This window comes from Saccopteryx bilineata, chromosome 4 (genome assembly GCF_036850765.1).
Source record: "Saccopteryx bilineata isolate mSacBil1 chromosome 4, mSacBil1_pri_phased_curated, whole genome shotgun sequence".
NCBI classification, from domain to species: Eukaryota; Metazoa; Chordata; class Mammalia; order Chiroptera; family Emballonuridae; genus Saccopteryx; species Saccopteryx bilineata.
The window spans coordinates 68,590,821-68,604,728 of NC_089493.1; the positions used below are offsets into that span (position 1 = coordinate 68,590,821).

Sequence of the window (13,908 nt, forward strand, 5' to 3'; positions counted from 1 at the left end):
ATCCCTTAATCCAATATACAAACAAGGAAGTCTCTGATACAAAGTCACTTATCCAAGGCATAATTGGATTCCTCATGAGAGTGCACCACCCAGATCATACAATCAGTCAAGGGTGTGGGGAAAAGCTTAGTCCCAAAACCAAACCTTAGGCTACAACGACCTGGCCTGCTTATAGCCTGTCCCCCACTTATATTGTGACCCAATATAAGTCACAAGCGAGCAAACATATATATCATATTTACAAACTTATTTGACCAACACTGCCTCTAAAGCTTTTCTTTTTCTTAGTCCCTCATTTTGGAGGACTACAATTCACATATTGTAAAATTTCTGAGTAATTCTTCCAATTAGTATTGCTATGTAACAAACCTACTCAAAACTTAAGAAGCACACCCACTTACTGTCTTTTGGTTTCTCTGAGACAGGAATAGAGTCACGGCTGCACTGGGCATTTGTGGCCTGGGGTGTCTCACTGAGGTTGCATTCAGATTGGAGCTGGAAAAGCAAGAGGTCTATAGCTGCTGGGAGCTGTCAGCCTCTCCCCTATGTAGTTTCAGGGCCTCTCCATTTGTTTTCTCAGCATGGTCTACTTGGGCCTCTTCAAAAAATTGTAGCCTCAAGGTACTTAGACTGCTTACATACAGGCAGTCTTTGCCCAGTAACATTATTCTTTCCTTGTACTTAATGATAATTTGATGGGTATAGAATTCTAGAGTGAATCATTTTCCTTGAGGATTTTGTTTTTAATTATTTTTTTTTAATTTTTCAGAATTGTGGTTGAGAAGTCTAATGTCATTTTAATGCCAGATTCTTTATATGTCAGCTGATTTTTCTCTCTACAAATTTTTTTTTTTTTTTTTTTGTATTTCTCTGAAGCTGGAAACAGGGAGGCAGTCAGACAGACTCCCGCATGCACCCGACCGGGATCCACCCGGCACGCCCACCAGGGGGCGTAACTCTGCCGCAATCAGAGCCATTCTAGCTCCTGAGGCAGAGGCCACAGAGTCATCCTCAATGCCCGGGCAAACGCTGCTCCAATGGAACTTTGGCTGCAGGGGGGGGGGGGGGAGACAAAGAGGAAGAGAGGGGGAGGGATGGAGAAGCAGATGGGCGCTTCTCCTGTGTGTCCTGGCTGGGAATCGAACCTGGGACTCCTGCACGCCAGGCCGACGCTCTACCACTGAGCCAACCAGCCAGGGCCTCTCTACAAATTTTTAAATGTTTCTCTTTATCCCCAGTGTTCTCAAACTTCATATAAATAGATTTAATAAACTAACTGATCTTGCTTGGTTGAATTTTAGGTTCTGCTCAATTATATGTCCTGAAAACTGGGTTTCCTCCCATTACTTCATTAATTTAGCTTGAATTATCCTGTCTGTCTTAGTCCATTTGGACTGCTATAACAAAATACCACTGACTGGGTAGCTTATTAGTAACAGAAATTTATTTCTCACCATTTTAGAGGCCAGAACATTCAAGATCAAGGAGCCACTAAGGTTGCACTTCAGTGAGAGCTTGTTTAAAGTCAGTCCTTTCTAATTGTGTCCTCATAGCTAGAAGTGCTAGAGAACTCTCTGATAAGAGTATTAACCCTATTCATGATGGTTCCATTCTCATGACCTAAGACTCCCAAAGGCCCCACCTTTTTTTTTTTTTTCTTTTCATTTTTCCGAAGCTGGAAACGGGGAGGCAGTCAGACAGACTCCCGCATGCGCCTGACCGGGATCCACCTGGCATGCCCACCAGGGGGCGATGCTCTGCCCCTCTGGGGCATTGCTCTGTTTCAACCAGAGCCATCCTAGCGACTGAGGCAGAGACCACAGAGCCATCCTCAGCGCCTGGGCCATCTTTCCTCCAATGGAGCCTCGGCTGCAGGAGGGGAAGAGAGAGACAGAGAGGAAGGAGAGGGGGAGGGGTGGAGAAGCAGATGGGCGCTTCTCCTGTGTGCCCTGGCTGGGAATCGAACCCGGGACCCTGCACACCAGGCCAACACTCTACCACTGAGTCAACCGGCCAGGGCCAAGGCCTCACCTTTTAATACCATCATTTTGGTATTAAGGTTGAGGAGGAAACAAACATTTAGACTAGGGGTCTCAAACTCGCGGCCCGCCGAACAATTTTGTGCGGCCCGCAGACTAATCCATGAAGTTCAAAATATTTTGGATAAAATTAAGTAAGCCTAGGGGCCTACTTGTATTTTTCATTTCTCTAGCATCCTAGCTAGATATTAGCTTAGTTAACAGCAGTTGTGATGCGAACTACAGTTTCTGGTCGTTTTGTGACACTGAGTAAACTGCATGTATGATTGTGCTTGTTGTACTGATTTTTTTTTGTTTTCAACTGCAGTGAGAAAAGTGTTGCATAACAGTTGCCTTTTGTAGACCTAGTGCGGCCCGCCGAACGGCTGTGATCTTGCTCTGCGGCCCACATGCTGAGTTGAGTTTGAGACCCCTGATTTAGACCATTGTCTAAGCAACCCTTCCTGACTAATCCCCACTCATAATGATCATTAGCTGGCCTTTTTTTCCCCCCAGAGAGAGGAGAGAGGGAGAGACAGGAAAGGAGAGAGATGAGAAGCATCAATTCTTCATTGCAGTACCTTTGTCATTCATTGATTGCTTTCTCCCAGTGACCCCTTGCTCAAGCCTGCGACCTTGGGCTTCAAGTCAGCAACCTTTTGGCTCAAGCCAGCGACCATGGGGTCATGTACGGTCCCATGCTCAAGTCGGATGAACCTGCACTCAAGCCAGCGACTTCAAGGTTTTGAATCTGGGTCCTCAGCATCCCAGACTGACACTAGCCACTGCACTACTATCTGGTCAGGCCTTTAGTACATAATTTATACTTTACTGATGAAACTAAAACTCTTTAGCTATTTTAAATTATTTGTTTCATTTCTCTTAACTCTTTTTTATATATAAAGAAATTATGTTTGCTATTATATTTATATCCTATTTTTTAATATCTCTATAGCTCCCATTGCAGGAACTCAATCAGTAAAGAATCGAATAAAGGCAGAAATGCTTGGTGTCTTCCAAGAAATGAGCTTCCCCACTGTTTACTGTCGGCCTTCTCTCTTCCTTTCTTTAATTCAGATCAGCTTGCCCTTTTTAAAGACTATCTACTTCTGCCCTGGCCAGTTGGCTCAGTGGTAGAGCATTGGCCTGGTGTGCAGAAGTCCCAGGTTCGATTCCCAGCCAGGGCACACAGGAGAAGCACCCATCTGCTTCTCCACTCTCCTTCTTCTCTGTCTCTCTCTTCCCCTCCCGCAGCGAGGCTCCATTGGAGCAAAGATGGCCCGGGCGCTGGGGATGGCTCCTTGGCCTCTGCCCCAGGGGCTGGAGTGGCTCTGGTTGCAACAGAGCAACGCCCCCTGGTGGGCGTGCCGGGTGGATCCCGGTGGGGCGCATGCGGGAGTCTGTCTGACTGTCTCTCCCTGTTTCCAGCTTCAGAAAAATACAAAAAATAAAAAAACAAAATAAAAAAAATGACTATCTACTTCTACAGTACTCAGGAAGCATCAACTCATAGTTGCTTCTCATATGTGTCTTGACTGGGCAAGCCCCAGGTTTCGAACTGGTGACCTCAATGTTCCAGGTCAACACTTTATCCACTGCACTGTCACAGGTCAGGCATAAATATGTTTTAAATTTTTATAATATCTTAAAGACATAGAGGAAAAAAGCCAGCAGCTTGATTAAACAATACATTAACTGAACATTCACTCCATTTATGGGAAAACTGTCATTCCATAGGAAGGCCATGTGATTTCTTTCTCAGGGATAGACAGACACAGACAGAAACAGAGAGATGAGAAGCATCAATCATCAGTTTTTCATTGTGCATTGCAACACCTTAGTTGTTTATTGATTGCTTTCTCATATGTGCCTTGATCACGGGCCTTCAGCAGACGGAGTAACCCCTTGCTCAAGCCAGCGACCTTGGGTTCAAGCTGGTGAGCTTTTGTTCAAACCAGATGAGCCCGTGCTCAAGCTGGCGACCTTGGGGTCTCGAACCTGGGCCTCGGCATCCCAGTCCGACGCTCTATCCACTGCGCCACCGCCTGGTCAGGCATTTTTAATGAATTTTTAAAATTTATGCTTTGATTACTAATACAGTAAGTAGCAATAAATATAACTCCCCCTCAAATAAGAGCTTTGGAGTTCTCAACCATTTGAGAACCCCGGGTCAAAGGACTTAAAGCCTGACTCCTGGGAAGTCTAACAGGGTCAGAGATCCTGCCGGGAGCATGCCAAGAACCGTCCACTCCACCGACACTCAGAAGGTGAGTTGCCTCGCGAATAAGAACAGATAAGGAAGAAGGGGCAGGGTTTGTTTACAGAGCGTACCGGATAAACCAGGTCACAGAAGGACAGGATCCTACGAGTTAGTCTTTGCGACACTGTCGCGTTTCGTTGGCTTAGTGCCGTAAAGAGAGTCGCGGAGCAGTGGAAAGCGGAGGCAACGGCAGATGTGTGCGGCAATGGCGGATATGGAGGATCTTTTTGGGAGCGACGCTGACAGCGATGCTGAGCGTAAAGGTGGGGTCGACTGGGCTTCACAGGAGGGGCGTGTGGCTGGCTTACTGCGGCCCGAGTTGCTCCGCAGTCCTGTTCCGGGTCTGCGAACGGTGCGACGCTACGTGCGAATGGTGGCGCTTCCCCCACACCTGCCTCGACTCCCTCTACCCTACCGGCGGTGCCAGTCTTCCCAAAGGGCGGTAATGGAGGGAGCAATGTGGAGTGTGCGCCTCCAGGTGCTTGGTGTCGTGGAGCCGAGGGGCGCGGGGGCGCACAGGTGGAGCCGCGGAACCTTGGGGTCCTGCTCTGACCTGTCTGCACAGGCTTCCGCAGAGCGAGGGCTGTTTGTGAGCGAAAATGGAAGTTTGCTATTCGAGAATATGAGGAATAGGTGGACGAATTTACCGAGGGGCTGAGAATGCCCTCTTGAATGAAACCAGACCGCCCATGGTGTGATGGGAGTTTGAGATGTCTAGGTGAGGAGGCGGGGGAGACCGGGATAGGGCTACGTATAGGTGTTGCGCACCGGAGAGAATGTGACCTCCCAGAGCCTGTGCATAAACTCTAGAATTTCTTGTGTCTGTGGTATTAGATTGAGGAGCAGATGGAGTTTATGTTTGGAGAGGATATGAAAAATTTGTTGAGGAAGTGGATGAAATAAGTGTTTATGGTGCATATAAGTATTTCTGGCACGAGGACTTGTGGATATTGGAGTTTAAAATACGAATAGGAGTTATTTGAAGTCAGAGGGGCCCAAGACCAATTTCAGAATTCTTGCACCCCTCCAGCCTGAAAGTAATGTTACCTACATTTTTTCCTAAGCAAAATACATTATTGTATTTTTTTCCTCCCACTTCAATTTATTCATGTTTTTAGAGCGAAGTAAAGGGAGCACCAGGTGGAAATCTAGTCTGAGGGCTCTATCCAGGAGGTTTTTATTAAGGATGAGGCTGGAAATATAGAACTCTATATATGACTTCTTGTTCCTCCCCTTTGCTAATGTTTTCATTTTCCCTTCATTTTTGCTTGTTCATATCCGATTTGCCATTCAAATCTGAGTCCATGTGAACCCACCCATGACTCAACTTCCATAAAGTTAATTCATTAAATAAGTTTTTATTGGGGAAGGAGTGGAGGGAAGGATGTAAAGAGGGACAAATATAAGGTGATGGAAAATGATTTGACTTTGAGTAATGGGTATACAACATAATCAATAGTTCAAATGCTATGGAGATGTTTACCTGAAACCTACCTATTTTCCCATATATAAGACGCACCCTTTCCCGAAAATTTTAGGGTCTAAAAACTGGGTGCGTCTTATACAGGGGTTGTGACATTTCAAATGCTATAGATCAGTGGTTCTCGACTTTTCTAATGCCGTGACCCCGCAATACAGTTCCTTATGTTGCGGTGACCCCAAACCAAGAAATAATTTTGGTAGCTACTTCATAACTGTAATTTTGCTACAGTTATGATTCGGAATGTAAATACCTGATATGCATTATGTATTTTCCGATGGCTTTAGGCGACCCCGCTGGGGTCGCAACCCACAGGTTGAGAACCGCTGCTATAGATGGAACTGAGGATGAGGCAATTAATGAAGACAGTGATGAGGAGTTGTATGAATTTTATGATGAATAAAATGAGTTCAGTAACTTTATGTAGTACTTTTTTTCCCCCCAAATTTCAGGCCCCCAAAATAGGATGCATCTTTTTTTTTTTTTCATTTTTCTGAAGCTGGAAACAGGGAGAGACAGTCAGACAGACTCCCGCATGCGCCCGACCGGGATCCACCCGGCACGCCCACCATGGGGCGAAGCTCTGCCCACCAGGGGGCGATGCTCTGCCCATCCTGGGCGTCGCCATGTTGCGACCAGAGCCACTCTAGCGCCTGAGGCAGAGGCCACAGAGCCATCCCCAGCGCCTGGGCCATCTTTGCTCCAGTGGAGCCTTGGCTGCGGGAGGGGAAGAGAGAGACAGAGAGGAAAGCGCAGCGGAGGGGTGAAGAAGCAAATGGGCACTTCTCCTGTGTGCCCTGGCCGGGAATTGAACCCGGGTCCTCCGCACGCTAGGCCAACGCTCTACCGCTGAGCCAACCGGCCAGGGCCTAGGATGCATCTTATACATGGGAGAGTCTTATACATGGGCAATATGGTATGTTTTCTCATTGATCAGTGTCACGCAGTTAATTTTCTAAATAAAATTAAAATAATAAGTTTTTATTGATCCCCTGTCATGTTCTAGCTACTTTGGTAGGTGTTGGGGATGTAATGATGAAAAGATAGTCTCTGCTCTCCCCTCTTTGCCAGTTTACAGTGATGCATAATGTGTATTTGATAAAAATTAGATGGGTAGAGGCAGTAGTTTAGTAACGTATTCTACAGTGCTTCCCTATTGCAAACTCAGTGTATGTGGAAGTGATGTGTGGAGGTGGCTGCTTTGCTGGGCGCCATGTTTTACCTTCTTGTAAGTCTGTTGCTGCTTTCTTTGATCTTATCATTAGATACTAGCACTCTAGGATTTACTTCCAAATCTGCCCTTGAAGGTTGCTATTGGTCCTTGGTAGTGTGGAGGTGACAGGGTAACTCCTGTTATGCCTAGCATGTTTCATTATCTCCCTGTGCTAAAAGAGGTGTGGGAAACAACTATGCCTGACAAATTTTGTGGCATAACAGGATAGAATCCCTGCCTAGGCCCAGTTGGTTCTTTCATGCATAAATGTGCCCAGGTAGTCTTTTAATTTCTTTCAACAATGCTTTGTTGTTTTTATTTTATAAATCCTGCATCTCCTAGATTCAATATATTAAGTATTTTTTTATTTTGGATACTATTGAAAGTGGAATTGTTTTCTTAATTTCATTTTTGGACTGCTCATGGCTAGTGTATATAGCTAATTTTTGAATGTTAATCTTGTGTCTTGTAGCCTCGCTAAATGTATTAGCTCTACATTTGTGTGTGTGTGTGTGTGTGTGTGAGAATTCTTTAGGATTTTCAACATATAAGATTATATCATCTGTGAATAGAGATAGTTTTACTCTTCCCTTTTAATTTGGAACCTTTTTATTTAAAAAAATTTTTTTTACAGGGACAGAGAGAGAGATTCAGAGGGAGGGACAGACAGGGGCAGACAGGAACAGAGAGATGAGAAGCGAAGCATCAATCATCATTTTCTTGTTGTGACACCTTAGTTATTCATTGATTGCTTTCTCATATGTGCCTTTACCGTGGGCCTTCAGCAGACCGAGTGACCCCTTGCTCAGGCCAGCAACCTTGGGTCCAAGCTGGCGAGTTTTTTGCTCAAACCAGATGAGCCCGCGCTCAAGCTGGTGACCTCGGGGTCTCGAACCTGGGTCCTCTGCATCCCAGTCCAACGCTCTATCCACTGCGCCACCGCCTGGTCAGGCTGGAACCTTTTATTTCTTTTTCTTGCCTAATTGCCTTGGCTAGAACTTTGTGTATAGTGTTTAATAGAAGTGGTGAGTGGACATTTTTGCCTTTAGGGAGAAAGCATTAATCTCTTCACAATTACATATGATACAGGTGTGGGGATTTCACAGATGTTTTTTATCAGGTTGAGGAAGTTCTCTTCTATTCCTAGTTTGAGTGGTTTACATGGAATATCTTTTCCATTCTCTCTCTTTCAACCAATTTGTGTATTTGATTGTAAAGTGAATCTCTTGTAGACAGCATGTAAATAGATCATTTTTTAAATCCTTTCTTCCAATTTCTGCCTTTTCATTAGGAGAGGTTAATCCAGTTTCATTAAAAGTAATTACTGATAAAGGACATCTGCCACTTTGTTGCTTGTTTCCTTTTTAAAATTTGTATTGAATTGGGTGTCATCAATTCATAAAATTATGTAGCCTCAGGTGTGTAGTTCTATAATACACCATCTGTGTATTGTATAGTGTGTTTACCGCCACAAGTCAGGTCTTTTTCCATCATGTTTTTGTCCCCCCTTTATCCTCTTCTATCCCTCTTTCCCTCTGGTGATTAACATACTATTGTCTGTGAGGATTTTTTTTTTCTTAATCCCTTTACCTTTTTCACCCATCTTCCCAGCCCTCCTCTTCTCTCATAGCTATGTAAGTCTCCTGTTCTCTGTATCTATGAGTCTGTTTCTGTTTTATGGTTTTGTGTGTTTTTGTGTCTAATCTATTTTGTTCATTAGATTCCACATATAAGTGAAATCACATGGTACTAGTCTTTCTCTGACCGGCTTATTTCACTTAGTTTAATACTCTCCAGGTTCATCCATGCTGTTGCAAAAGATAAGATTTCCTTCTTTTTTACAGTGGACTAAAGTTGGAAACGGGGAGGCAGTCAGACAGACTCCCACATGCGCCCGACCAGGATCCACCCGGCATGCCCACCAGGGGACAATGCTCTGCCCATCTGGGGCGTTGCTCTGCCACAATCAGAGCCATTCTAGCGCCTGAGGCAGAGGCCACAGAGCCATCCTCAGTGCCCGGGCCAACTTTGCTCCAGTGGAGCCTTGGCTGTGGGAGGGGAAGAGAGAGACAGAGAAGGAGAGGGTTAGGGGTGGAGAAGCAGATGGGTGCTTTTCCTGTGTGCCCTGGCCAGGAATTGAACCCGGGACTCCTGCACGCCAGGCCGACGCTCTACCACTGAGCCAACCGGCCAGGGCCCGTACCATAGCTTTTTTATCCACTCATCTACTGATGGGTGTTTGGGCTTTTTCCAAATCTTAGCTATTGTAAATGATGCTGCAATGAATGTAGGGGTGCATATATATATATATATATATATATATATTTGTATTTGTATTTTTCTGAAGCTGGAAACGGGGAGAGACAGACAGACTCCCACATGCGCCCGACCGGGATCCACCCGGCACGCCCACCAGGGGCGATGCTCTGCCCACCAGGGGGCAATGCTCTGCCCCTCCGGGATGTCGCCCTGCCGCGACCAGAGCCACTCCAGCGCCCGGGGCAGAGGCCAAGGAGCCATCCTCAGCGCCCGGGCCATCCCTGCTCCAATGGAGTCTGGGCTGCGGGAGGGGAAGAGAGAGACAGAGAGGAAGGAAGGGAGGGGGCTGGAGAAGCAAATGGGCTCTTCTCCTATGTGCCCTGGCTGGGAATCGAACCTGGGTCCCCCGCACACCAGGCCGACGCTCTACTGCTGAGCCAACCGGCCAGGGCCCATATTTTCTTTTGAATCAATGTTTCGGGTTTCTTCGAATATATTCCCAGAAGTGGAATTGCTGGGTCATAAGGCAGTTCCATTTAAAACTCCATACTGATTTCCACAGTGACTACATCAATCTGCATTTTCATCAGTAGTGCACAAAGATTCCCTTTTCTTTTTTTTAATTAAGAAAAGTACATTTAACAGGGTAACATTGATCAATAAGAGTACATAGGTTTCAGGTAAACATCTCTATAGCATTTGAACTGTTGATTGTGTTGTGTGCCCCTCACCCAAAGTCAAATCATTCTGTCACTGTATGCTTATCCCTCACTGCATATTTGTCCCTCTTTACTCCCCTCCTGTGTTCCTTTTTCTTCATATCCTCACCAACACTGTTGTTTGTTGAATTTATTGATGATAGACATTCTGACAGGTGTGAATACCTCATTGTGGTTTTCATTTGCATTTCTCTGATCATTAGTGATGGGGATCCTGATGGCTGTCCCTTCAACTCTCCCCAGAGCTGCGAACCCCAGTATGTGTCTCCTCATGCAAATTTAGTCAGCTGTGCCCTCCCTCCACCAGAGTGACCCTGCAAACGTGCGCTGGCCCTTTAACAGGCGGTCCTGCAGACTTCTCTTTCCCCCTGCTGGACAAAATCCCTGCTGATTTTCACAGTGTCACCTTCCAGCTCTGGTGCTCTGAGTGGGGGAGCCTGGTTTAGGATTGAGACCCCATGCTTCTCATGGGGTTCAGAGCAGCTGAGATATCCCTCCAGAATCTCAGCCGAGGATTGTGGGAGACCAGTTCTTTTCACATCTCCACCCTTTCCATTAGTCTTGATGTGGCTACTTATGTAAATCCTTGTTGTTGTTTTTTTTAATTATTATTATTTTTTAATTTTTATTTATTTATTTTTTACAGAGACAGAGAGTGAGTCAGAGAGAGGGGTAGACAGGGACAGACCAACAGGAACAGAGAGAGATGAGAAGCATCAAACATTAGTTCTTCATTGCATGTTGCAACACCTCAGTTGTTCATTGACTGCCCTCTAATATGCAGACCGAGAAACCCCCTGTGGAGCCAGTGACCTTGGGTTTAAACTGGTGGGCTTTTTGCTCAAACCAGATGAGCCCGCGCTCAAGCTGGCGACCTCGGGTCCGGAACCTGGATCCTCCGCATCCCAGTCCGACGCTCTATCCACTGCGCCACCACCTGGTCAGGCTCTTGGTTTTAAGACTCCTGTTCAACTAGTCTTCAGTTGGTTATTCAGTTGATTGTTTTAGTTTTTAGTTGTATTTCTAGTTTGGTGCTGGATGGAGGTGAGTGTAACATCTACTTACTTTGCCGCTGCCTTGGGTCCTCTGCTGCTTGTTTTGTGACTGTCTTATTTCTGTCTTTTATGACTTTTTTTTTTTTTTTTTTTTGTATTTCTCTGAAGTTGGAAACTGGGAGGCAGACAGACTCCCGCATGCACCCGACTGGGATCCACCAGGCACGCCCACCAGGGGACGTGCTGCAATCAGAGCCCTTCTAGCGCCTGAGGCAGAGGCCACAGAGCCATCCTCAGTGCCTGGGCAAACGCTGCTCCAATGGAGCCTTGGATGCGGGAGGGGAAGAGAGAGAGAGAGAGGAAGAAGCGGGGGGGGGGGGGGGGTGTGTGGAGAAGCAGATGGGCGCTTCTCCTGTGTGCCCTGGCTGGGAATTGAACCCGGGACTCCTGCACGCCAGGCCCACGCTCTACCACTGAGCCAACCGGCCAGGGCCTGACTGGTTTTCTTCTAGTATGCTGTTTTTATTCCTTCTTGTTTCTTTCTCTGTATAGTTTTTCTGGTTACTCTGGTGATTATAATTAACATCTTAATTTTTAACCATCTAGTTGTGATTAATACCAACTTAATTTTGGTACTGTATAAAAACTTTTTAAAAATATAGCTCCATCTTCTCATGCTTTATGTTGTTATTGTCGTAAATTACATCTTCATTCTTGTCTGCCCAGTAACATGGAGTTACAATTATTGTCTTATATAATTGCCCCTTTTTTTTTTTTTTTTTGTATTTCTCTGAAGTTGGAAACTGGGAGGCAGACAGACTCCCGCATGCGCCCGACCGGAATCTACTTGGCATGCCCACCAGGGGGCGATGCTCTGCCCATCTGGGGCGTTGCTCTGTTGTATCCAGAGTCATTTTAGCGCCTGAGGCAGAGGCTACAGAGCCATCCTCAGCGCCCGGGCCAACTTTGCTCCAATGGAGCCTTGGCTGCGGGAGGGGAAGAGAGAGACAGAGAGGAAAGAGAAGGAGAGGGGTGGAGAAGCAGATGGGCGCCTCTCCTGTGTGCCTTGGCTGGGAATCGAACCTGGGACTCTTTTTTTTTTTTTTTTTTTTTAATTTTTTATGTAGCTGGAAATGGGGAGAGACAGTCAGACAGACTCCCGCATGCGCCCGACCGGGATCCACCCGGCACGCCCACCAGGGGCGACGCTCTGCCCATCCTGGGCGTCGCCATGTTGCGACCAGAGCCACTCTAGCGCCTGGGGCAGAGGCCACAGAGCCATCCCCAGCGCCCGGGCCATCTTTGCTCCAATGGAGCCTTGGCTGCGGGAGGGGAAGAGAGAGACAGAGAGGAAAGCCCGGCGGAGGGGTGGAGAAGCAAATGGGCGCTTCTCCTGTGTGCCCTGGCCGGGAATCGAACCCGGGTCCTCCGCACGCTAGGCCGATGCTCTACCGCTGAGCCAACCGGCCAGGGCCTGAACCTGGGACTCTTGCACGCCAGGCCGACGCTCTACCACTGAGCCAACCGGCCAGGGCCCTTATTTTAATTTTTTACAGAGACAGAGAGTCAGAGTGAGGGATAGACAGGGACAGACAGACAGGAATGGAGAGATGAGAAGCATCAATCATTAGTTTTTCGTTGCGCATTGCAACACCTTAGTTGTTCATTGATTGCTTTCTCACATGTGCCTTGACCGTGGGCCTTAAGCAGACTGAGTAACCCCTTGCTTGAGCCAGCGACCTTTGGTCCAAGCTGGTGAATTTTTGCTCAAACCAGATGAGCTCACGCTCAAGCTGTCAACCTCGGGATCTCGAACCTGGGTCTTCCGCATCCCAGTCCGACGCTCTATCCACTGCGCCACCGCCTGGCCCAGCTATAATTGCCTTTTGAATTTAATTGAAAAAGAGGAGTTACTAACCAGAAACATTAATACTGAGTTCTATACTTACCTATCTAGTTACCTTTACTGGTGTTCTTTCTTTATTTTATGTGGATTCTGGTTACTGTCTGTTGTTTCTTCCTTTTGCCTATAGTACTCCCTTTAGTATTTCTTGGAGGGCAGGTCAACTAGCAGTAAATTGTTTTATTTATCTGGGAATATTTAGATTTTCTAGTTAGTTTTTATTGAGGTAAAGTTCATATAACATAAAATTAACCATTTTAAAGTGAATAATTCAGTGGTATTTAGTTCACTTACATTCACTTAGTGTTTTACAGCTACTGCCTCTACCTAGTTCCAAAACATTTTCATCATCATGTACCTATTAGGCAGTTACTTCTTATTTGCTTTTTTCCCCTGGTCCCATCTACAACTGGTCTGCTTCCTGTGTCCATGGATTTACCTACAGTGTGTCCGTAAAGTCATGGTGCACTTTTGACTGGTCACAGGAAAGCAACAAAAGACTATAGAAATGTGAAATCTGCACCAAATAAAAGAAAAACCCTCCCAGTTTCTGTAGGTTGATGTGGCAGCATGTGCGCATGCGCAGATAATGACGTAACACCGTGTATACAGCGGAGCAGCCCACGGCCATGCCAGTCGAGATGTGGATGGTACAGAGGAAAGTTCAGTGTGTTCTGTGGCTCGCTAAATTCGAATCCGTGACCAAAGTGCAATGTGAATATCGGTGCATTTATAATGAAGCACTACCACATAGGAATAACATTACTCGGTGGGATAAGCAGTTGAAGGAAACCGGCAGTTTGGTGGAGAAACCCTGTACTGGTAGGCCATCAGTCAGTGACAAGTCTGTAGAGGCTATACGGGATAGCTACCTAAGGAGCCCTAAAAAATCTGTGCATGAGCCCACATTGAACTGCACTGAATAGGTATGAAACTAGGACAGTTTTCCTTTTTGGTGCAGATTTCACATTTCTATCGTCTTTTGTTGCTTTCCTGTGACCAGTCAAAAGTGCACCATGACTTTACGGATACACTGTATTCTGGATATTTATATAAATGGA

The 13,908-nt window shown here is 46.2% G+C and overlaps 1 protein-coding gene across 1 annotated transcript in view; it reads left to right on the forward strand.

Annotated features, from left to right (window-relative positions):
• Window positions 1-4,425: 4,425 nt before the first annotated feature.
• LEO1 (LEO1 homolog, Paf1/RNA polymerase II complex component) overlaps window positions 4,426-13,908 on the forward strand; it is a 49,951-nt gene continuing 40,468 nt past the window's right edge. The window contains exon 1 of the mRNA XM_066276501.1: window positions 4,426-4,541. Within this exon, the coding sequence (XP_066132598.1) occupies window positions 4,472-4,541 (70 nt within the window). The 5' untranslated portion in view covers window positions 4,426-4,471. The remainder of the gene's footprint in view (window positions 4,542-13,908) is intronic.